The sequence below is a fragment of the Stegostoma tigrinum genome, chromosome 17, assembly GCF_030684315.1.
Source record: "Stegostoma tigrinum isolate sSteTig4 chromosome 17, sSteTig4.hap1, whole genome shotgun sequence".
Lineage (NCBI taxonomy): Eukaryota > Metazoa > Chordata > Chondrichthyes > Orectolobiformes > Stegostomatidae > Stegostoma > Stegostoma tigrinum.
The window spans coordinates 36,347,052-36,370,923 of NC_081370.1; the positions used below are offsets into that span (position 1 = coordinate 36,347,052).

The 23,872-nt window shown below is 42.6% G+C and overlaps 1 protein-coding gene across 1 annotated transcript in view; it reads right to left on the reverse strand.

Moving 5' to 3' along the window:
- The window catches only part of LOC132210674 (tropomyosin-1, isoforms 9A/A/B-like), a 42,793-nt gene extending 21,193 nt beyond the window's left edge, over nucleotides 1–21,600 (reverse strand). The window contains exons 1-3 of the mRNA XM_059651842.1: nucleotides 21,506–21,600; nucleotides 16,230–16,370; nucleotides 12,144–12,224 (exon numbers count right to left, since the gene is read on the reverse strand). Of these exons, the coding sequence (XP_059507825.1) occupies nucleotides 12,144–12,224; nucleotides 16,230–16,370; nucleotides 21,506–21,565 (282 nt within the window). The 5' untranslated portion in view covers nucleotides 21,566–21,600. The remainder of the gene's footprint in view (nucleotides 1–12,143; nucleotides 12,225–16,229; nucleotides 16,371–21,505) is intronic.
- Between the last annotated feature and the right edge of the window lie 2,272 nt (nucleotides 21,601–23,872).

Genomic DNA, 23,872 nt, shown 5'->3' on the forward strand with positions numbered 1-23,872 from the left:
TTGAAAGCACTGTCCTTTAACAGGCTTTGCTTGTAAATATTCAATCAGCCACACAGGTCTTTTTGCTGGTGATAGAGGTAAAAAACAAAAAAAAATAATAAAACCTATTCACAAAGGTGCCCTTATTTTTCTGTCTACTAAAATTTACAGGTGATTTGGGCAGAAAATATATTAAAAAGAAAGCAGACCACAGATGAGGCCCTCTTGTCATGTAGTGGTAGTGTCCCTATCCCTGGACCAAGATGCCTGGGTTCAAGTTACAAATTAAAGAAAGGGAAAAACATACATGGTGACATGATGATGGGGATAAAAGAACTGTTCTGTTGTGTTTGATAATATTTCTGGACATTAGAAACAAAAAAAATGTAAAGCAGATCCAGGATGGTTATTAAATCAAATGAATAAAAAAGAATAAAAAATAGAAAAGGGGTGGCGTGAAGCCATTAGAGAAATAACAGCCATACGTAGATGCTTTTGAACCCCGGAGATTAATTCGGTATCTCGGGAGACATAATTTTCAAAGTAAAACAAGTATTTATCATAATTATAGAGTCATAGAGGCCTACAGCACAGAAAAAGTCCCTTTGCCCTATCAAATCTGCAACAGTCAAAAACAACCACCAAACATTCTAATACATTTTCCAGCTCTTAGCCCATAACTCCGTACGCCTTGGTATCACAAGAGAACATCTACATATGTCTTAAATGTTGAGGGTTACTATCTGTACAACACCTACAAGCAGTGAGCTCTATATTCCCAATACGCTATGGATGAAAAACATTTCCTTCACATCCACTTTAACCCTCTTACCTTTACCTGAAATCTATCCCCTAGTCATTGATTCCTTCACCATGGGGAAACAGTTCTTCCTGTCTCCTATTTATGCCCTCAACTTTATACATCTCAATCACGCCCCCTCTCAGTTTTCTCTACTCCTAGAAAAACAACTCCAGTCTGTCCAAGATAACAAAGTGTGAAGCTGGATGAACACAGCAGGCCAAGCAGCATCTCAGGAGCACCTGGGCTCCTGAGATGCTGCTTGGCCTGCTGTGTTCATCCAGCTTCACACTTTGTTATCTTGGATTCTCCAGCATCTGCAGTTCCCATTATCTCCAGTCTATCCAATCCCTCTTTAGAGCCAGAACTCTCCAGTCCAGGCAACCTCATGCCAAATCTCCTCTGCACCCTTGCCAGCGCAGTCACACCCCTCCATTACTATGGATTCCACATATGCCAGATCCCCACCAGTTGCCATGATATTTGTGCCCAAAGCTCTCTGCCAGGACAAGCTGTTTCAGCTACACCAAAAAATATGGATGAAAGGACCGACGATGCAAATAACATATGATCAAAATTACTGGTTTGGGATTAACAATGAAATCAAAAAGTTACTGAGGATATAGAAGGCATGCCAGAGACACCAGCCACTGCAATGTCAACAATCTCCACACATTCACAAGATATTCCATCAGTCTCTTGGTCCAAAAGCATCACTGATCTACATAGCATAAATGGAGACCACTTTATCTTAATTAGAAACACAGAAAATAGGTACAGGAATAGACCATTCAGCTTTTTGAGCCTGCTGTGCCATTCAGTATGATCATGCCTAATCATCCCACTAAGTACCCTGTTCAAGCTTTTTCCTCATACACTTTAATCACTTTAGACCTAAGAAATATACCTAACTCCTTCTTGAAGCCAGTTAATGTTTTGGCCTCAATTGCTTTCTGTGGCAAAAAATTCCTCAGGGTCACCACTCTCTGGGTGAAGAAATTTCTCCTCACCTCTGTCCTAAATGGTCCATCCCATATCGTCAGACTGTGACTCCTGGTCATGGGAACATCCTTCCTGCATTTACCTTGTCTAGTCCTGTTAGAATTTTATAGATTTCAATGAGATGACCCCCTTATTCTTCTCATATCCAATGAATATAGTCCTAACTGATCCAGGCTGTCTTCACAGTTGGTCCTGCCATCCCAGGGAATAGTCCTGCACTGCACTCCCTCCATAACCAGAACATCCTTCCTCAGATTAGGAGACCAAAACTGCATACGTTATTCCAGATGTGGTCTCACTAAGGCCCTAAACAGTTGCAGTATGACACCCCTGCACAAATTCTCTCACTATGAAGGCTAATATACCATTTGTCTTCTTTACAATCTGTTGCATCTGCGTGCTTACTTTCAATGACTGGTATACAAAGATATCCAGGTTTTGTTGCACCTCCCCCTTTCCCAATCTATCACTATTCAATAATCTGCCTCTTGTTTTTGCCCCAAAAGTGGAAATATCTCACATTGATCTACATTATAGTTCATCTGACAAGCATTTGCTACTGGCTCAGTGATAATAGGAACTGCAGATGCTGGAGAATCCAAGATGATAAAGTGTGAAGCTGGATGAACACAGCAGGCCAAGCAGCATCTCAGGAGCACAAAAGCTGACGTTTCGGGCCTAGACCCTTCATCAGAGAGGGGGATGGGGTGAGGGTTCTGGAATAAATAGGGAGAGATGGGGAGGAGGACCGAAGGTGGAGAGAAAAGAAGATAGGTGGAGAGTAGAGTATAGGTGGGGAGGTAGGGAGGGGATAGGTCAGTCCAGGGAAGATGGACAGGTCAAGGAGGTGGGATGAGGTTAGTAGGTAGGAGATGGAGGTGCGGCTTGGGGTGGGAGGAAGGGATGGGTGAGAGGAAGAACCGGTTAGGGAGACAAGAGACAGGCTGGGGTGGTTTTGGGATGCAGTGGGGGGAGGGGAAGAGCTGGGCTGGTGGTGTGGTGCAGTGGGGGGAGGGGACGAACTGGGCTGGTTTTGGGATGCGGTGGGGGAAGGGGAGATTTTGAAGCTGGTGAAGTCCACATTGAGACCATTGGGCTGCAGGGTTCCCAAGCGGAATATGAGTTGCTGTTCCTGCAACCTTCGGGTGGCATCATTGTGGCACTGCAGGAGGCCCATGATGGACATGTCATCTAAAGAATGGGTGGGGGAGTTGAAATGGTTCGCGACTGGGAGGTGCAGTTGTTTGTTGCGAACCGAGCAGAGGTGTTCTGCAAAGCGGTCCCCAAGCCTCCGCTTGGTTTCCCCAATGTAGAGGAAGCCACACAGGTGCAATGGATACAGTATACTACATTCGCAGATGTGCAGGTGAACCTCTACTTAATATGGAAAGTCAGCTTGGGGCCTGGGATAGGGGTGAGGGAGGAGGTGTGGGGGCAAGTGTAGCACTTCCTGCAGTTGCAGGGGAAGGTGCCGGGTGTGGTGGGGTTGGAGGGCAGTGTGGAGCGAACAAGGGAGACACGGAGAGAGTGGTCTCTCCGGAAAGCAGACAAGGGTGGGGATGGAAAAATGTCTTGGGTGGTGGAGTTGGATTGTAGATGGCAGAAGTGTCGGAGGATGATGCGTTGTATCCGGAGGTTGGTGGGATGGTGTGTGAGAATGAGGGGGATCCTCTTGGGGCGGTTGTGGCGGGGGCGGGGTGTGAGGGATGTGTTGCTGGAAATGCGGGAGACGCGGTCAAGGGTGTTCTCGACCACTGCGGGGGGCAAGTTGCGGTCCTTGAAGAACTTGGATATCTGGGATGTGCGGGAGTGGAATGCCTCATTGTGGGAGCAGATGCGCTGGAGGCGGAGGAATTGGGAATAGGAGATGGAATTTTTGCAGGAGTTTGGGTGGGAGGAGGTGTATTCTAGGTAGCTGTGGGAGTCGGTGGGCTTGAAATGGACATCAGTTACAAGCTGGTTGCCTGAGATGGAGACTGAGAGGTCCAGGAAGGTGAGGGGTTTGCTGGAGATGGCCCAGGTGAACTGAAGGTTGGGGTGGAAGGTGTTGGTGAAGTGGATGAACTGTTCGAGCTCCTCTGGGGAGCAAGAGGTGGCACCGATACAGTCATCAATGTAACGGAGGAAGAGGTGGGGTTTGGGGCCTGTGTTGGTGCGGAAGAGGGACTGTTCCACGTAACCTACAAAGAGGCAGGCATAGTTGGGGCCCATGCGGGTGCCCATGCCCACCACCTTTGTCTGTAGGAAGTGGGAGGAATCGAAAGAGAAGTTGTTGAGGGTGAGGGCGAGTTTGGCTAGGCGGATGAGGGTGTCAGTGGAGGGGGACTGGCTCAACTTGTTTAAATCAAACTGCAGCATCTCGCCATCCTCTGCACAGTTCACCCTCACACCCAAATTTATGTTATCTGAAAACTTCAGGATATATTTAGTTCATCATCTAAACCATACTGTGAACACAGTTACTGATTATTGCTCCAAATTTGCAATTGTCAGACAGATAAAAAAAACTTCAAGTGCGTCAGTGGCAGGCATATTGAGTGCTATGTACAGTTTATTTTGCATTTAATAAATTTCTGACAACAGACGGCAGATAATATGCAGATCTTTCAAAGACATATGTGCCAAATGGCACGTAAACCATGTGATGTCTTCTCCATATTACCCAAGATCAAAGAGTTTTGCTGAACAAATAGTTTGTGTATTAACTCACTTATTCTGATATGAATGACAATAAGAACCTGATTCTCCAAGGATTTGCAAAGTGACGTAGATTGACACTCTCTCCCAACCCAAAACATCAGCTTTCCTGCTCCTCTGATGCTACCTGGCCTGCTGTGTCCATCCAGCTCCATACTATGAGGAACTTCTTCAGAATCTGCCACAACGGGCATTCCATACAGTGTCCGTACGCACATCTCCCATCTAGGTTGCATAAACAATTATCTGGGTCATTGGAAACTCCAGGCCAAATTGTGTGTCATGGCATGTTATCCTTCTGATCTACTCCTCTGAGGAAGCGTCACTCAATCCAAAATGTTAACTCTGATTTCTCTTCACAGATGATGTCAGACCTGCTGAGCATTTTTAGTCATTTCTGATTTTACTCACCAATAGAGATAATGTTTGGAAGGCAAGTGAGAAAAATGTTGCGAAGCCGCAATCAATCCAAATTGTCTGAGAGCCAGGAAAAACTTGACAAAAAATACCAGGAAGGAGGAAGATAGTGCATGACCGGATACAAGTGTAAAATGACTTAAGTCATAGGGAAATACAGCATGGAAACAGGCCCTCCAGTCCAACTCGTTCAGACCAGATAATCTATATAAATCTAGTCCCATTTGCCAGTATTTGATTCATATCCTTGGCATGGTGACTCAGTGGTTAGCACTGCAGCCTCACAGTGCCAGGGACCCGGGTTCTATTCCAGCCTCGGGTAACTGTCAGTGCGGAGTTTGCACATTGTCCCCATGTCTGCGTGGGTTCCCTCCAGGTGCTCCAGTTTCCTCTCACAGTCCAAAGATGTGCAGGCTAGGTGGATCGGCCATGCTAAATTTCCAATAGTGTTCAGGGATGTGTGGGTCTAGGTGGGATGCTTCAACGGGCGGTGTGGGCTTGATGGGTCGAAGGGCCTGTTTCCACACTGTAGGGAATTTAATCTGAGCCCTTCCTATTCATTTACCCATCCCCAGGTGCCTTTTAAATGTTGTAATTGCACAAGCCTCCACCACTTCTTCTGGCAGCTCATTCCACACATGCACCATCCTCTAAATGAAAATGTTGCCCCTCTGGTCCCTTTAAAACTTTCCTGTCTGACCATAAACCTATGCCATCTAGTTTTGGACTCCCACTCTGGGGAAAAGACATTACCCCTCATGATATTATAAACCTCTGTAAGATCACTCCTCAGCAGCCACTGACATTCCAGTGAAAATAGCCCTAACATATTCAGCTTCTTCCTGTAGCTCAAGCCCTCCAACCCTGGCAATATGCTTGTATATCTTTTCTGAACCTTGGACAAGAAAGCTCGGAGTCATACACCCCACAATAGAAACATGATTATCTGCAGAAGTATACAAATTGTGCAGTGAGCCAAGTCACAACAGCCAATGAAACAATGCTGAGGAGGAACAAAAGCTAGCTGAAGGAAATTGCAGTATGCCTGTTGTGAGCAACAAACATTAAGGAATACACCAAGACAGCAATGTGATGGAGTGCCAAGTTGACAACAAACACATGAACAAACGTCTTCAAATTATGAATAGTCCAAGGGCAAAACCATATGCCCTGAAGGTTACACCATGACAAGATCTGGCAGTGTTGTCAAAGTGCCAAAATGATATATAGATTCTGAAACTTCTTCCGTACAACCCTTATTTGTATAGTTGAAAAAGTTATAATTCTGTATAAAGATTGGATAGCAAAATTAGTTCTGTATTTTCACTTGTAGAAAATGAAACAAAGGAGATTGATGATTTAAAAGCAAAGTATGAAGCTTAACATTCAGATGAGCCAACTACCTGCATGATATCACATGACCTGCAACTACAGTTACCCTAGATTGTAGCACTCTCGACAAAAGGTGTGTCTAGAGATACCACTGTACTGTACTGTTCGCTCCACACTGCCCTCCAACCCCACCACACCCGGCACCTTCCCCTGCAACCGCAGGAAATGCTACACTTGTCCCCACACCTCCTCCCTCACCCCCATCCCAGGCCCCAAGATGACATTCCACATCAAGCAGAGGTTCACCTGCACATCTGCCAATGTGGTATACTGCATCCACTGTACCCGGTGCGGCTTCCTCTACATTGGGGAAACCAAGCGGAGGCTTGGGGACCGCTTTGCAGAACACCTCCGCTCAGTTCGCAAAAAACAACTGCACCTCCCAGTCGCAAACCATTTCCACTCCCCCTCCCATTCTCTTGATGACATGTCCATCATGGGCCTCCTGCACTGCCACAATGATGCCACCCGAAGGTTGCAGGAACAGCAACTCATATTCCGCCTGGGAACCCTGCAGCCATATGGTATCAATGTGGACTTCACCAGTTTCAAAATCTCCCCTTCCCCTACTGCATCCCTCAACCAGCCCAGTTCGTCCCCTCCCCCCACTGCACCACACAACCAGCCCAGCTCTTCCCCCCCACCCACTGCATCCCAAAACCAGTCCAACCTGTCTCTGCCTCCCCAACCGGTTCTTCCTCTCACCCATCCCTTCCTCCCACCCCAAGCCGCACCCCCCACTACCTACTAACCTCATCCCACCTCCTTGACCTGTCCGTCTTCCCTGGACTGACCTATCCCCTCCCTACCTCCCCACCTACACTCTCTCCACCTATCTTCTTTACTCTCCATCTTCGGTCCGCCTCCCCCTCTCTCCCTATTTATTCCAGTTCCCTCCCCCCATCCCCCTCTCTGATGAAGGGTCTAGGCCCGAAACGTCAGCCTTTGTGCTCCTGAGATGCTACTTGGCCTGCTGTGTTCATCCAGCCTCACATTTTATTATCTTGGAATCTCCAGCATCTGCAGTTCCCATTATCTCTCACCACTGTACTGTCTATACCAGTTTTACTTGTAAACCAAAGTACTGGAGAACTTTAAGTAAACAGAATCTACTGCCTTCATTTGTGTTATGCATAATACAAACAATCACTTCAGTTTAAAGCACAGAAAAGGTAAAATTCTTCAAGTGCAAACATGAACTCTTCCGCAACAGAATAATAGTACATAATTCTTCATTTCTTTCCCATTCCATCAGTAAGTATTCATTGCAATGTTTAAGTGGGATAATCTGGTGAAGATTCATTAATATTCTGAAAATACTTTAGAAGGATGTTCAGTCCTGCACCTGAGAGTAGCCTGATTTAAAATAACTAAAATTGAGCGTTCATAAAAAAAAACACATTATACCATTTCTAGCTGCAATATTGTACAGTCATCAGGTTCTTTGTAAATCAAAACACTTTCATCCAGGAAAGCTTTTAAAATTTGCTCACTTGTATCAGGAAGAAAATGAGTACTATTTAAAGACTCTTCCAGAAACAGTGCAATTGACAGAATCATGACCCAGGGTCATAGGAAGAACAAACCGAATCATGAACCAATGTAAAAGATTGCAGACAGACAGTTGTAAATAGTTGGGCTTAACTTACATTTAAAATTCCTTGATTGTTCATACTAATTTAGCTGTTTCCACTTGGATTGTGACAATGCAATTAGTGGAAGCTCAACCTCCTAAGCCACAAAGTCATCAGAACAGAAAAAAAGTGGTAAAATGCTTAATGATCTAGTTTCAGAGTATTTGTGTACAATATTTGGCTATTTAGTTGGGTTTCAGCAGGTAAAGGGTGCACACTAGTGGTGGAAGCAGGAACTTAATAGTGAAATTTAGAGGTGGGGCCATTAAAGAAACATGTTACATATGGATGGCAACAAGTCTAATTGCTTAGAGCATTTTTACTCATTAGCAACAACTACTTACATTTATGCAGTGACTTTAATGCAGGAAGATACTACAAAGGCACTCCACAGATGCCTAATCAATAAAAATTGACATTGGATGAAGTGAAAGAAAAAAAAATTGCATTTACAAAGGGTCTTTCACAACCACAAGATATTCCAAATCTTTTTAAAGTTGTTGTAACATGAACACAAAGAACTGTGGGTGCTGGAAGCCTGAAACAAAAACAGTGCTGGAGAAACACAGCTGGCAGCATCGGTAGAGAAGTTGTTGTAGCATCTGATATATGGCAGCTAGTTCAGATAATGAACAGCAAGATCCCACAAACAGCAATATGACTATAAGCACATAATCTGCCTTTGTGATATTGATGGAGGTGTAAATATTGGTCAGTGGAAACTCACCCTGCACTTTTGCAAATTAGTGCCACGGTGTTGCTTAGCTCTCCTTGACAGCAGAAGGGATCTCGTTTTAATGCCTCATCAAAAAGACAGTACGACCAACCATTCAGAACTCTCTCAGTGATGCCCCTGTAGCAATATCGTGGTCTGTCATAATTGTCTTTCTAAAAGTGCAACACTGCCTTAGTACTGCCCCTTCAACAGTGCAGTTTTCCTTTAGTACCTCCCTTCCAACAATGCAACATTCTCTTACTACTACGCTAAGTGTATCAACCTGGATTAGGCACACAAATATTTGCAGTGGGGGCCTTTAAACTCACAACTTTCTGACTCTGAGGCAAGAGTGCTAGCAACGTTAAACTGTGTGTGAGTATGCATCAGCAGAGCCTGCCAGACAGATGTTGACATGCATTCTGCACAAACCAACATTAAAAATTAATAAGATTTATAATTGCCAATAATTTGCTGGAGTAGGTATATCATGACTTTATTCGTTACACATTTTCCTTCAACTATCAGTTCAAACAGCAAGGAGGTTATATTAAACTGGCTCAAAAACAATGGTTTAGCTCCAGTTGGAGCACTGCTTCCAGTTCTGGGCCTAGCACTTTAGGAAAGATGTACAAGCACTAGAGAAAGTGCAAGAACTAGAGAAAGTGCAAGAAAGATTGTTACACCGTCCATGGACAAGAGTCTACAACTCATTATGATCCTGGATGAGGAGAGATAAACTGGCTTGCCCCCTTCTTTAATCAATCAATTTCTTGGTTAAATACAGAATGTCAATTTAAAAAGGATTCCTTTCTTTGTAATTATGTTTTCCCAGAACACGTATTTACAAATAGATGAAAACAATTTAAGCAGGTTTTCTTGAGTGAAAGGAACAGTATATTAGTTACTAATGATTGAGAAAAGATGGTAAAATACAACACACATACACACAGATTCAAAATGACAGATGAGTCCAAAAAGATGTAAGTTTGAAAGAATAACACAATCTGTGCTAGAGAGTGTTTAGCATGTCCATGACAAGTAGATTGTGAAATGCTGCAGTTACTACAGTGGGCAATTCTCATAGTGCCAACTGGCAATTAACCCTTCCTCAGAACTGACAGTGGCTGGGAAAATGTTGGTTTATATACAGAAAATAGGAAGGGTGATGGAACAGGCAGAAAACAACACTTTAAAGGATAGAGCCTAAAGAGAGAAAAGAGCAGTTGAATAGACAAAGAAATTGATAATGGTCTGGCCAGGAGGATGGAGGGTGAGGAAGGGTCACTGGATCCGAAACATTAACTAATTTTTTTCTTCACAGATGTTGCCAGACCTGCTGAGCGTTTCCAGAAAATTGTGTCTTTGTTCCTGATTTACAGCATCTGCAGTTCTTTTGGTTTTTGTTCAGAGTGTATTGTTTTTTCAACTAGTTGAGAGGAGTTTGCCCAGTTCTTTGAAAGGCACTGTACTGACTTGCTTTCTGCAGAGAGATTTTATTTATGTCTTACTCACGCAAGGGTATCTAGTGGAAATGCTTGGCTGTACCCCTAACAGCACTTTTTGTCACAATGGAATTTGAACCACATGCTATACACTAGCATGCCAGCTCTCTCACACCTAGAAACCAGGGATTTCAGTTAGTTTTTAAAGACCCTTTCTACAATATTCTTGAAAGGGTAAAACATAAACACATCTTTCACCCAGAACTGTCTTTCTTTCAACTCATGTCATGTCTGCAGTCTGGACACAACCCACAGGAGATCACAGTGGCACTTTTTGAACATCTGTCCTTTTGAAGATTGCTGTCTGGTTCCCCATGATACTCACCAGGTGTATGATTTCTCTTGGGACTCAGTGAAACCACAAAGGATTTTAGCTTTTTAGCCACTGAATTTACATTTCCAGGTATTTGTGGTTTGTCTTGTTTACTTCTAAGAATGCAAGCCCTACTTAAAAGTTCAATATTTTCTTAAGGAATTTAATGTATGATTTCTCTTTATGACAAGACTCACAAGAATAGTTCCAGGGAACTTTAATTCTGTGGATATATCGGAGAAGTTGGCACTGGATTTCCTTGAAGAACAGAAAGTTGAGAGGAGATTTAATAGAGATATTCAAAATCTTCAGGACTCTGGATAGTAGATAGGAAAAACTCTGTTCCCATTCATGGAAGGGGTGAGAATGAGAGGGGACATACTTAAGACTGCTGGCAAAAGAAATAATGGAGAATGAGAAGAAATCCACTCAGTGAGTAGTAGACCTGAGAACAAGATGGAGGCAGGTTTTATTGGGGCGTTCAAGAGGGAATTGGATTTTTATCTGAAAAGGAAAAGCATGCAGAGTTACAGGGAGAGGCTAGGAGAATGGCACTAGATATGTTGTTTATTTAGAGAGCTGGTGAAAGACCAAAATGCCAAATGGTCGGTTCTTGTACTGTTAACAATCTGAGATCTGTGAAACTTAATTTGTCCAACCACTGATAGGGACATGATCTGAAACCAGCACAAGTGGGTCAACAAGTTTAGTGAATGAGGGAGCCAAATGTCCATCCATTAACAAATGAGATTTAAGGGTTGAAAAAGAAACAGGAAAAATCAGGTAAATTAGAATTAACTGTGAACTTTCATTGCTGCAAGTAGCAACTTGTTCCTGGATATCATTTTTTCTGTGTTTTTTTTTCTTTCTGCTTCCAGTTCTTTTTTTCTCTCTCTTACTCCATTTAGATATAATTTTTCTTTAAATTAAAATGAAATCACGAACAGAGAGAGAAATTAAAACAGGGAAAGCAAGACTGGATTAAAATATAGAGGAAAAAATAGAGGAAGAAAGAAAAGAAGTAGTTAAAAAAAATTTTAAATGTCAAGGAACAATTTACTGCCTGCAGCAACAGAAGCTTACAGTTTTAATTATTCCTTTTTCAGGCAGGTCCTTGTTAGGTCAGGAATTGCATGAATCTGCTCATTGAAGAGGGATCTTAAATGGTTAGGTAGCTGCCATAAATTCCAGAGGTGAATTTAACGGTTAATGAATGTTGTAATGCCTTAATTTCCTGATGATACTCACAGGGAGATTGAAGACATTCTGCTGATTTTGTGATCCAATGATGGCACAGAGCAAATCATCCACTAACCTTTGACAATTTGCAATTTATATTTCTTTCTCACCATAAGCTGCTGCAATTTTACTTTAGTAATGGTGGCAACGATAAATTTGTGACAGTTAGGGCATAAAATCTGGCCAATATAGTGCCTTATCTACATTACATAAAAATAAATCAAATTACATCTGGAAATGTACTTTACACACGAGTTATATGACTGATAACAAACAGGTCATGAATTCCACAGTCAATATGCAGGTAGCAAACACAGTTGAAATATTCTATCCCTCTCAAAAGATTCCAACATTCTCAATCATCTTCTATATTTCAACAGAACATAATTCCAAATTCTTAAGGACGTCTAGAGTTTTCAAGGTTTATCACTGGCTCTCTTACTTCTTTTACCTTGAGGTTTAGATGCTGTGTGGATTCCACTCTCTGAAGTGATGCCATGAATGCTTCAGTCTGGACGTTCAGTTCATCCACCTTCAATAAAAACAGCACATTAAATACCTGCTACCTGGGAACATGACCACACGTTATGCACAGGCAATATTTCTGGAATCTGGAGTTCCCTACCTGCAAAGATGGTGGAACATGATTTCATAAATAACTTTAAAAGGGAGTTGGACAAGTATTTGAGGAGGAAGAACTTAGAAAATTAGAGAAAAACTGCAGACGTGTAACTGAGTACAACTGCTCTTTTGAAGAGCTGGAATTGGCACATCAGACTGAATAGGCTACTCCTGTACAGTATGTTTCCAAGATTCTGTTACAGAGTCAGCAAGAGTCCATCAAAGCTACGCAACTGCAACCAGATCATTATTGATCAATTTGTGGTACAGGCAGGATAGTGATATGTTGCCGGAACAGAAATCTAGAGAAAGTGAATTCAAATTCCATCCTGGCAGAGTGAGAAATCAAACTTCTTCATTAAAAAACAATTTGTAAAAAAATCTTTCCGCTGCCACAATACACTTGTCAACCATATTTCACTGGATCACATTCTCAATCCTGAAGACGGGGCTATGGGGTCAAACTATGTCTTTTGAGGTTTAAGCATGTGATATAACATTCCCAATACTGCATGGATTATAGTGGTTCAAGAAAGAAGCTCATCACTGCCTTCTCAAGAATAACTAGAGATGAGCAGTAATTGCTGGCCAGCCAGCGAAACCCATGTCCCACAAGTGAATAAATAAAGGAAGCACTGCAAAGTTGAAAAGCTGAGGAAGTACTGAGGAAGCTGATTACTGTTGGAGGGGAGTACTGAAGGAGAGGTGACCTATCAGACCTGCAGTAATTAAGGAACACTGCACTAATGGAAGGGCAGTATGAAAGGTGCAGTACTTGCCAGAGCTAATCTTTTGCAATTTCTGCTAAGTAAATTTAAAAACTCTGCTTATACAAAATTGAATTGTTGTTGTATTCAAAGTTGTATTCAATCAGCTTTTAGTTTCGTTTCTGGCCTTTTCTCCTGCGTGCTTAATTTCAATATGTTGCTGCTGTTAATGTGGCATAGAAACAGTGCTAAAGCAACTTCTGAGGGTTAATGAAAATGCCTGTTCAGGATACATTGTCATTCTTCTTTGTGGGGAGGTGCGAGTTATATGGTGTTTTAACATCATGTACATTAGAGTTTGGGTTTTGAATGAGTGGCATGTGGGTTTGCTCTTTATATATGGAGGGTTTAAATGATTAACGTAGTAGTATTTCTGGACCCAAGGCTTTTTTGAAACCAGTTTCAGACAGGGAGTCCCTGGAGTAATAATAGTGATTCTACATTTTTCTCACTGCCCCCAGTTCTCCTCTATTCATTCCTCTACATGATGTTGACTGTCTCTGTGCGTTCCTTTCAACTGTTTGTCTAGATAATGCTGATTATCTCTGGTTCCTCTTTTGGCTGGTTCTTCTTTGTGATGGTTTAATGTAGTCCATATCCTTTGAGGATCTGTTAGCTTTATGAAATGTTAAAACTCTGCTGACCACTGCACCAACTGCTAAGCAAATTTTAATAGTTTGCTTTTCTATGTCAGAAACACCTGAATCTAAGGAGGTGATGGTGTCATCGTAATGTTATGGAATAATAATTAGAGGCCTGAGAATAATTTTCCCAGGACAGGGTTTCATATTCCACCAAGATAGGCGGTAGAGTTTAAATTCAGTCAATAAAATTCTGAACTGAAAGCTAATCTTGGTAAAGATGTCATGAAGCTACCATCATTGGTCATAAAAACTCATCAGGTTCACTAATGACCTTTTGGGAAGAAACCAGTCATCTTAGACTAGTTTATAAATGATATACAGCAATGTGATTAACTCTTAACTGTTCTGTAAAATGGCTCAGCAACTCAGCTCAAGGGCAATCAGAAAGGGGCAGTAAATGCTCACCTGGCAGCAATGCCCACTTCCTGTGAAAGAATAAAGAAAGAAAACACCTAAATCTATGAATTATAACACCAAAACAGTGCAAAATTTTCAGTATGTTAGGAGGTCTGCAATATCCCAGTTCAAAATAAAGAATTTTATGGTCATTCTGTCTATATGCTTTTGACCTACCAATGATTTATTTTTCTCAAGAGAATTAAATTGTCCTCTCAAAAAGGATTTGTTTACCAGCACAGTGTGTTTTCAACACTGCAAGGCTATAACAAACAAAGACATTAAAGGATGTCTGATACACTTTTGGAGGTGAGGTTTGGGGCTGGGGGGTGATGGTGTGGTAGAATGGGTTGTGGCTGCAAGGGTTGACGGAGAAATGAAGAGGTTGCAAGGGACTGGTAAAGGAAAGGAGGCTGCAAGTGACGTAATTCAAGAAACTACAACAGGGGTGGGGAAGAAGATGGGTGAGGGTTGAGGAAGTGGTTGGCAGGAGAAGAAAATGGGGAGTGGGATTAGACACGGTGGGGGTTCGGGTAAAGACAAATGTGGGTAGGGGGAGGGGAGGGGGGAAGAAAGATGATTTTGCAAGGGAAAAGAGAAGACTGCAAGAATTGGGGATCGGGGAAAGCAGATGTCGAATGGGTGTGGGGTAAAGAAGGATAAGGACAAAGGAAGATATTGGAAGGGGTGGGGTGAATGAAGTCACAAGAAGAAAGGGCAAAGGTGGCAATAGGGTTGTGGGGAAGGAGGAGTGGGGAAAAATGAGGCTACAACAATAGAGTTAAGGCAGCTGCAATGAGTATGGGAAAGTAAAAGGATGTGAACAGGTGGGGATGGAAGGAAGACAATGAAAGATGGAGATAACAAAGTGTGGAGCTGGATGAACACAGCAGGCCAAGCAGCATCTTAGGAGCACAAAAGCTGATTTTCAGGCCGAGACCCTTCATCAGAAATTTTTTTTTCTGTGTTCATCCAGCTCCACACTTTGTTATCTCGGATTCTTCAGCATCTACAGTTCCATTATCAATGAAAGATGGATGATGCTCATGCTTAAAGTAGGGGAGAAGAAGGTGAATGCACAGCAGAGGGGAAAAAGAGAGGCTGGAAAGAAGACAGAGCCAATTTAAACTTGTCAACAATGGAATATTCAACTATATGCAATTTAGGATACCTTGAAATCACCGAGGTAATGAGTCTCTTGAAAATGAATCTGAAATCTCTAGTTTAATGCTACATACGATTAGGAGATGCATTTGACCAGAAACGTAAGGGATGCTATTGTGCCGAACACCAATTGTTCAATTTAAATCTGGAATTGAGATTGGAGATGCAGTAAACATCTGCCTGGTTAAAATGCTCCAGCTTTATGTACATGCAATGGAAATGCATTAGTTGTAGCCTCATGAGTTTGCAGAAGGTATGTTTAAGGTGATGGCTTATTTTTAGAGTAGAAGTGCATCAGAAATTTTGAAAAACTGTTGTGTTGCTAACTCATGCTCATTGTCATTTGTCAATTTAAATACTGTGGCAGTTACTTTAGCCAGAACAAGCTACCACATGAGATAAGTGATCAAATAATCTGGGTTAGGTGGTAGGTGTTAATTGAAGAATAAACATTCACCCAAGACATCATACTGTGCACTGCTCTTCTTCAAGATAGTCTTTTACTTTTGCTACCACAAACACATGTCCACGCACATACGTATATTTTAAAAATTAATTTATTTAATCAACTGTGGGCAGCATGGTGGTTCAGTGGTTAGCACTGCAGCCTCATAGCTCCAGGGACCTGGGTTCGATTCCAGCCTTGGGTGACTGTGCAAACTCCGCACATTCTCCCCGTGTCTGCGTGGGTTTCCTCCAGGCGCTCTGGTTTCCTCCCACAGTCCAAAGATATGCAGGCTAGGTTGATCGGCCATGCTAAATTGCCCATAGTGTTCAGGGGTGTGTGGGTTATAGGAGGATGGGTCTGGGTAGGACGCTGCAAGGGGCGGTGTGGACTTGTGGGGCTGAAGGGCCTGTTTCCACACTGTAGGGAATCTAATCTAATCTAAACTGTCTGGCATCATTCACCAGATAGTGTCTTTAGCTTGTCCCTTACAGTCTTACCATTTCATCAACAGTTTTTTGGAACAGTGAGCTGTGTTTCTTAGCTTTTGTGTGACTGAAAATTTCTTGGAAAATGTCCCCTTGATCTTTGAAAGGCATCAATCCACACAGTGGGTTAGGCAGTCCTTCAGTCTCTTCTGCCTGTTGGAACAATATTAGAAGCTACAAATTAATAAACCTGTGACAAACTTCACTCAGTAAAGTCACATGAGCAGGGGTTAGCCTTCAACCTGCACTGGTCTGCCAGTCATTCTCTGATATCATGATTGATCTGTATCTCAATTCTAGTCATTGGCTATGATCCAATTACAGCTGTGAATTTTTTCATCTCTAAATTTGCCTTCTGACTTCAACGAACACAGGAACAGGAGGGCTGTTTAACCTTTTAGCCTACTGGATGATCATTTTGGTTGTTTTTGTTTGGACAGTTACGGTAGCTGAATTTTAATTAGGCTAATAAGCTCAGAACGTCATGACATTTGGAAAGCACAATTAGTTTAATGATGTTTCAGACTCCAAAATAGAACACACACACACACACACACACACAAACACACCTTGTCCATTTATAGTAGATTCAATAAAGATCAAAGCTGATCTATACCTTATCTCAATCCACACGCCTTAGTCCCATAACACTTCATAAATGAACCCAGCAAAAATTCTGAATTTTTCAATTGGCTCTTGATCCCAACAGCCTTTTGTGGTTTAATGTTCCAAAATATGCAATGAAATGTTTTTAACATTCTCGTTGAATAGCCCAAGTTTAATTTTAAACTTATTCCTCCTTGTTCTGGAGTCTTCACCAAAGACAAAGGCTTTCATCTATCGACCCTAACCCTCTCCTGGAGGCTGCCATTCCACCTAAGGTAGCTTCCCTTTCCTGCCTTATCCAACAGACCACTTTCAATATGCAAGTCTATGCAATGACATCCAGCTGTTGAAATTTGGAGGACAATGAACCAATATCATCTCCATATTTCCAGCATGGGGGATGAGAAGGTAGCAAGGAGCAGGGATCCATAGTTGATGTTCCCTTGGCCAGTGATGGTGAGGTCAACCAATGGCCAGATGAGTTGGGTAGTGGCCTCCAAAATCTCTGTCTTGCAGAGGGACGATAGCAAACTCACTTGAATTGTCTGAAATGTCTTCAGATTCTTGATTAATTTCCTGAATGCTGCTGCAATATGTCAATAGGAATCTGTGAATGACTCTACCTCCTCAAGCCTCAATGTATGATTGGCTGCTAAATTTACCAATCACTGTCTTTTGTGTTCCTGACTGTGAAATCAGATTACAGAGCAGAGTCTGGATGTCACAGATGAAGCAGGAGAGCAGGCAGTTGGAGGCAAACTTCCAACATTCATACAAGAACACAAAAATTGGAGTAGGAGCAGGTCATTTGCTTCCATGGGCATGCTCCACCATTTAAGAACATAATTGATAAGATGTGACACAACTCCACTTTCTATGTCTGACCACCTCCACCACCACTCTACCCTCCAGCCCACAATCCTTGACTTCCCTGTATATCAAATTTCTATTTTAGCCTGAAACATATTCAATGACCCATCCTCCACTGACTCTGGGGAGGAACTCCATATGGGAACATAACCTCTTCTATCTCAGTCATAAATGGGAGATCCCTTACTTCTAAAGTGGTATTCCCCTAGTTTTAGCCTCTCCCACTGGGATAGCATCGTCTCAGCATTCATTTTATCAGGTCCACTCAAGATCTAATGTTTCATCAGAGCACCTTTCAATTTTCTGAACTCCAATGTATACAGGTCTAACCTATTCAACATTTCCTCATGTAACAAACTGTGAAAATGATATCAGTCAAATGAACCTTCTTTGAAGTGTCTTAAATTCAGTTATGTCCTTTCTTAAGCAAGGAAATGAAAACAGTACACGGTACTCCAGATGCAGTATCACTACAATGCTATACAGCTGCAGTAGTACTTCCCTACTTTTACACTCGATTCCTCTCGCAATAAATGCCAACATTGCATTTACTTTCCTAATCCCTTGCTGCACCTGCTTACCAATATTTTATGTTGCATTTACCAGGGCACCGAGATTGTAAGTGTTCTACAGTCTCCCCTCCTTTGCATAATTGTACTGCTTTGCTAGTCTTCATACCAAAGTGAACAGGTTAACATTTTGCACATTATATTCCATCTGCCAAACATTTGCTCACTCATCTAAGCTTATTGAATCCTTTTGTCCTCTTAATTTTCTCCATTTTGTGTTATCAGCAAATTTGTCAGTCCCTTCATCCAAGTAATCAGTATAGTTGAGGCTCCAACAATGATTCCTGACACTACTCTACTAGTCACAGTCTGCCAACCTAAAAATGAACCAAATATTTCTACTGTGATAATGGGAACTGCAGATGCTGGAGAATCCAAGATAACGAAGTGTGGAGCTGGATGAACACAGCAGGCCAAGCAGCATCTCAGGAGCACAAAAGCTGACATTTCGGGCCTAGACCCTTCATCAGAGAGGGGGATGGGGAGAGGGAACTGGAATAAATAGGGAGAGAGGGGGAGGAGGACCGAAGACGGAGAGAAAAGAAGATAGGTGGAGAGGAGAGTATAAGTGGGGAGGTAGGGAGGGAATAGGCCAGTCCAGGGAAGATGGACAGGTCAAGGAGGCGGGATGAGGTGGTAGGTAGGAAATGGAGGTGCGGCTTGAGGTGGGAGGAAGGCATGGGTGAGAGGAAGAACAAGTTAGGGAAGCAGAGCTGGTTTTGGGATGCAGTGGGGGGAGGAGACGAGTTGGGCTGGTTTTGTGATGCAGTGGGGGGAGGAGGAAGAACTGGGCTGGTTTTGGGATGCAGTAGGGGAAGGGGAGATTTTGAAGCTTGTGAAGTCCACGTTGATACCATTGGGCTGCAGGGTTCCCAAGCGGAATATGAGTTGCTGTTCCTGCAATCTTCGGGTGGCATCACTGTGGCACTGCAGGAGGCCCGTGATGGACATGTCGTCTGAGGAATGGGAGGGAGAGTTGAAATGGTTCGCGACTGGGAGGTGCAGTTGTTTGTTGCGAACCGAGTACTGTTTGCTTTCTGTTACCTAACTAATTTTTAACAATGTTAATATGTTACCACCATAGCATAAACTCTTATTTTTTGTCATAATCTTGATTTTGGCATGTTATTGAATGTTTTTGGAAATCCAAGTAAACCAGTTCTACAAGTCCTCCTTTAGTACTTTCTCAAAGAACTCTAAAATATAGTCAAACACAACTGACAAAACTATATTGATTTTGTTACGAGATAGTAAGAATTGCCAGTGCTGGAGCCGATAATAACAGTGTGCAGCAGGAGGAACACAGCATGCCAGACAGCATCAGAGGAGCAAGAAAGTTGACTTTTCGGGTCGGGACATTTCTTCAGAAATGGGGAGGGGGAGGGGAGCTCAGAAATAAGTAGAGAGAGCAGAAGTGGGGCTGGGGAAGGTAGGTGGGATGGTGATAGGTGAGTGCAGGTAGGGAATGGCAGTGATTGGTCAGTGAGGTGGGGGGGTGTGGATAGGTGGGACAGAAGATGGACAGGTTGTGTCAGGTCAAGGAGGCGAGGATGAGAGGGGGAATTGGATATGGATTGAAGTTGCAAGTCAGGAGATTTTAAAGCTGGTGAAATCCATGTTTAGGCCATAGGGCTGTCGGGTCCCTAGGTGGAATATGAGATGCTGCTCTTCCAATTTGCGAGCAGTGTCATTGTAACACTGGAGGAGACCCAGGATGGACATGTTATCCAGGGAGTGGGAGGGAGAGTTAAAATGTTTCGCGGCTGGAAGGTGTTGTTTGTCGCGTACAGAGCGCAGATGCTCCACAAAAGTCTCCGAGTCTCCACTTGATCCTACCGAATTAGAGAAGGCCACATCAGCGAATGGAGTGGGCCAACTGTGCAGGTGAACCCCTCTCTAACGTGGAAGGTTTGTTTTTTGCCTTCAATGGAGGTGAGGGGGGGGAGCGGTGTAGGGCAGGTGTATCACATTCTGCAGTTGCAAGGAAAGGTGCTGGGGGTGATGGGGTTAATGGGGAGTGTGGAGCAGACGAGGGAAAGCGCAGTCCTTATGAAAGGCCGATAAGGCAGGGAGGGAAGTATCTCTTTGGTTGTGGGGTTGGATTGTAGGTGGCGGAAGTGGGGGAGAATGATACGTTGGATGCAGAGGTTGGAGAGGTGATATGTGAAGACAAGGAGGATTCTGTCATTACTTCTGTTGCAGGGAGAAGATGTGAGGTCAGAGGTATGGGAAACACAAGAGATTTTTATCAAGGGGCAGTAGGAAGAGGTGTCAGAGAGTTGGTGCCTGGCTTTGACTATGTAAAGGTCATTACCACTACTGCTTTGATAAGGGTGCAGTAGGAGGAGGTGCCAGAGAGAGACTTTGCTGTTAGGTCCTTAATAATGGATTCTAGTATCTTCAAGATGAATAACATTAGATTAACTGGCTTATAGTTTCCTGCTTTCCTGAAAAGAAGCATTACATTAGTTGTTCTCCGACACACTGGGACTGTTCCAGAATCTAGAGAATTTGGATGATTGTAACAAATGCATCTACCAATTATTTAAAACCCTTTTAGTTGTACTAATGTACCCACTATCTTTTTGTGATTAGTTTAGGTTCTCCTTCCATTTTACATCTTGATATTCAAATATTCTGGAGATGTTATTTGTGTTCTCTACAGTAAAGATATACACAAAATGTATATTCTACTCTGTCATTTCCTTATTTCACAATTATTAATTTCCCAGTCTCATTGACTGTGGGTACCATAAAAGCAAGATCACTTCAAACATTAGTTAGAACAGAAACTGTTTTAAAATTTGATTTTTTTGTCAAAAATCAACTTTTTTAGGTGTGAGTTAGACCAGCACTGTGCCCAGAGTTAGGCTAGATCTGGACACAGAGAGACCAGCAGAATAGTTTAGATTGACACTGGACACTGAGTCAGATTGACTTTGGTTGCTGAGTGACACCACCACTGGGTGCTAAGTTAAACCAGCAACAGCAATGAGTTAGACCAGTACTAGTGCAGATGCAGACTGGCATCAGTCAAGCTGATACTAGGTAATGCATTTTATTCTCTCGGCCACTACAGCTTGCCTGGGACATTACTTTAGACTTCAATGTAATCATTAAGATTTCAGCAAAATTGAACTGTGAAATCACATCTGGATTTTGCTCTCCAACTATAAACATACATGAAGCATAAAACACAGTTAGAAGGAGATGTCAAAGCAGCAGAAGCAGTGGTAGGTTTACCTTTTGGATGTCTTGTATTTCCAACTGAAGTGACATTTCAGACTGGACAGGACAGACCATAGGAAGTTCAAGTGAGGATTTTGTGAGAGCAATTTTACAACTGTTACCAAAAGCAAAGAAGAAAAATATTATTGTGTTGGTAAGTGAAAACCTAAGTGAAGATGGCAAATGGCAGTAAGGTAGATTTGTCTTCATTCATTCACTGGATGTCAATGTTGCTGGAATTGATGGCATTTATTACCTATCTGCAGTATCTTTTCTAAAGTGATGGTGGGAACTTCATACAGGAGAGGCTTGCTGATTCACTTGGAGAACAGGTAAGGTTCAACCCAATTGTTATGGAACTGAGTCACATATAGGCCTAGACTGGGTTAGGATTGAATGGGCATTGAAGGGACTAAGTATTTCTCTGCTATAACAGTTTGGAAATAATTTTAGAGATTAAATGTCAGAAGAGGTCTTATGTCTGGAGGTGAGGGGAGTAACATTTTAGCTCCCATGGTTTATGTTTTGGGTTTGGTGATAGAGCCCGATGTGTTGGCACAGTAAAAAAAAAATCAATTTCATTGTGGACTAGTTTTCTGAAGAAAGAAAGACATGCATTTCTGTGATGGTTTTTACCTCAGAATGCGCTTCACATCCAATGAAGCAATTTTGATTTGTACAATTAGGAAACAATGGTTTAGAAAATACGGCAGTCAATTTGCGCACAGAAAGATCTCATAACCAGTAACATGATATTGAATAGACGACTTGTTTTAGTGACATTCATTCAAGGAAAAAATATCAGTCCTATGAACACGGGAATGACTCCCACTCTCTTCTTTAAAATACTCCTGTGGAATATTTTATATCTAACTGGGAGGACAAATATCCCTGGGCTTATTGTCTCAAAGAAAATGACATTTCTGAAAGTGCAGCACCCCTAAACACTGCCCTTCTGGCAGGTCAGTGCTCCCTTAGAACTAGCCCTCTGGCAGTGCAATGCTCTCCTCCTACAGTGCAGCATTACCTCAGTTCTGCACTGGGAAGGTCAGCGTGAGTAATGGGCTCAAGTTTCTAATGTAAAATGCAACCACAGGATCTTCAACTCTGAAGCAAAAATGCTGCCTATTCAGTCATGCCTCACTTTTACAGTCTGTTTATTTTAAATGCTTCATCAGATGTAACATTACTGGCTAGGTCAGTAGTTATTGCCCATTCCTAATTAGTCATGAGAAGGTGATGGTGAGCAGCTGTCTTGAACCATTGGAGTCCAGGTGGTGTGGGTACAGCGCTGAGAAAGCTGATGATCCATGCCTCTGCCCCAGCAACAGAGAAGGAAAGGCATTACAGAATAGCAAGTAACTGTATCATTTATACCCTGCTGACTCTGCATGCTGGTGGTGAAATAAATAGGATGCTTTGATATGAATGTTTCAAATTTTTGAACATCGTTGCAGTCCATTAGCAACAATCTGTGGAGGTGCCAGTGTTGGACTGGGGTGGACAAGGTCAGGACTCACACGACACCAGGTTATAGTCCAACTGGTTTATTTGGAAACACGAACTTTCAGAGCCTCACTCCTTCTTCAGATGTTAGTGAAAGAGGTAATATCAGACACAGAATTTATAAGTAAAAGGCTCTGAAGGCATGTATTTTCAAATAAACCTGTTGGACTATAACCTGGTGTTGTGTGATTTCTAAACTTATTAGCAACTAGTTACAGAATGGTATTCTTTTGGATTATTCAGCAACTCGAAGAGGAGCAGGGAAGTTCACTCCAGTATCTAGGATATTATTTATGTATCAATCAATACCGCAAGAACAAATGATCTGATAGGAAGAGATTTACCAGAATGTTGCCGGGACAGCAATGGTAAACCTACCATTCCAGGGATCACATGGACGATCCCTGGAATGGTAGGTTTAACATACAATAAACAGCTAAGGATCTTGGGATTGTATTCATTAGAGTTTAGAAGGTTGAGGGGAGATCTAATAGAAACTTACAAGATAATGTATGGCTTAGAAAGGGTGGACGCTGGGAAGTTGTTCCCGTTAGGTGGGGAGACTAGGACCCGTGGGCACAGCCTTAGAATTAGAGGGGGTAAATTTAAAACGGAAATGAGGAGGCATTTCTTCAGCCAGAGAGTGGTGGGCCTGTGGAGTTCATTGCCACGGAATGCAGTGGAGGCCTGGACGTTAAATGCCTTCAAGGCAGAGATCGATAAATTCTTGATCTCACAAGGAATCAAGGGTTATGGGGAGAGGGTGGGTAAGTGGAGTTGAAATGCCCATCAGCCATGATTTAAATTGCAGAGTGGACACAATGGGCCGAATGGCCTTACTTCCACTCCTACGTCTTATGGTCTTACGGTCTAATG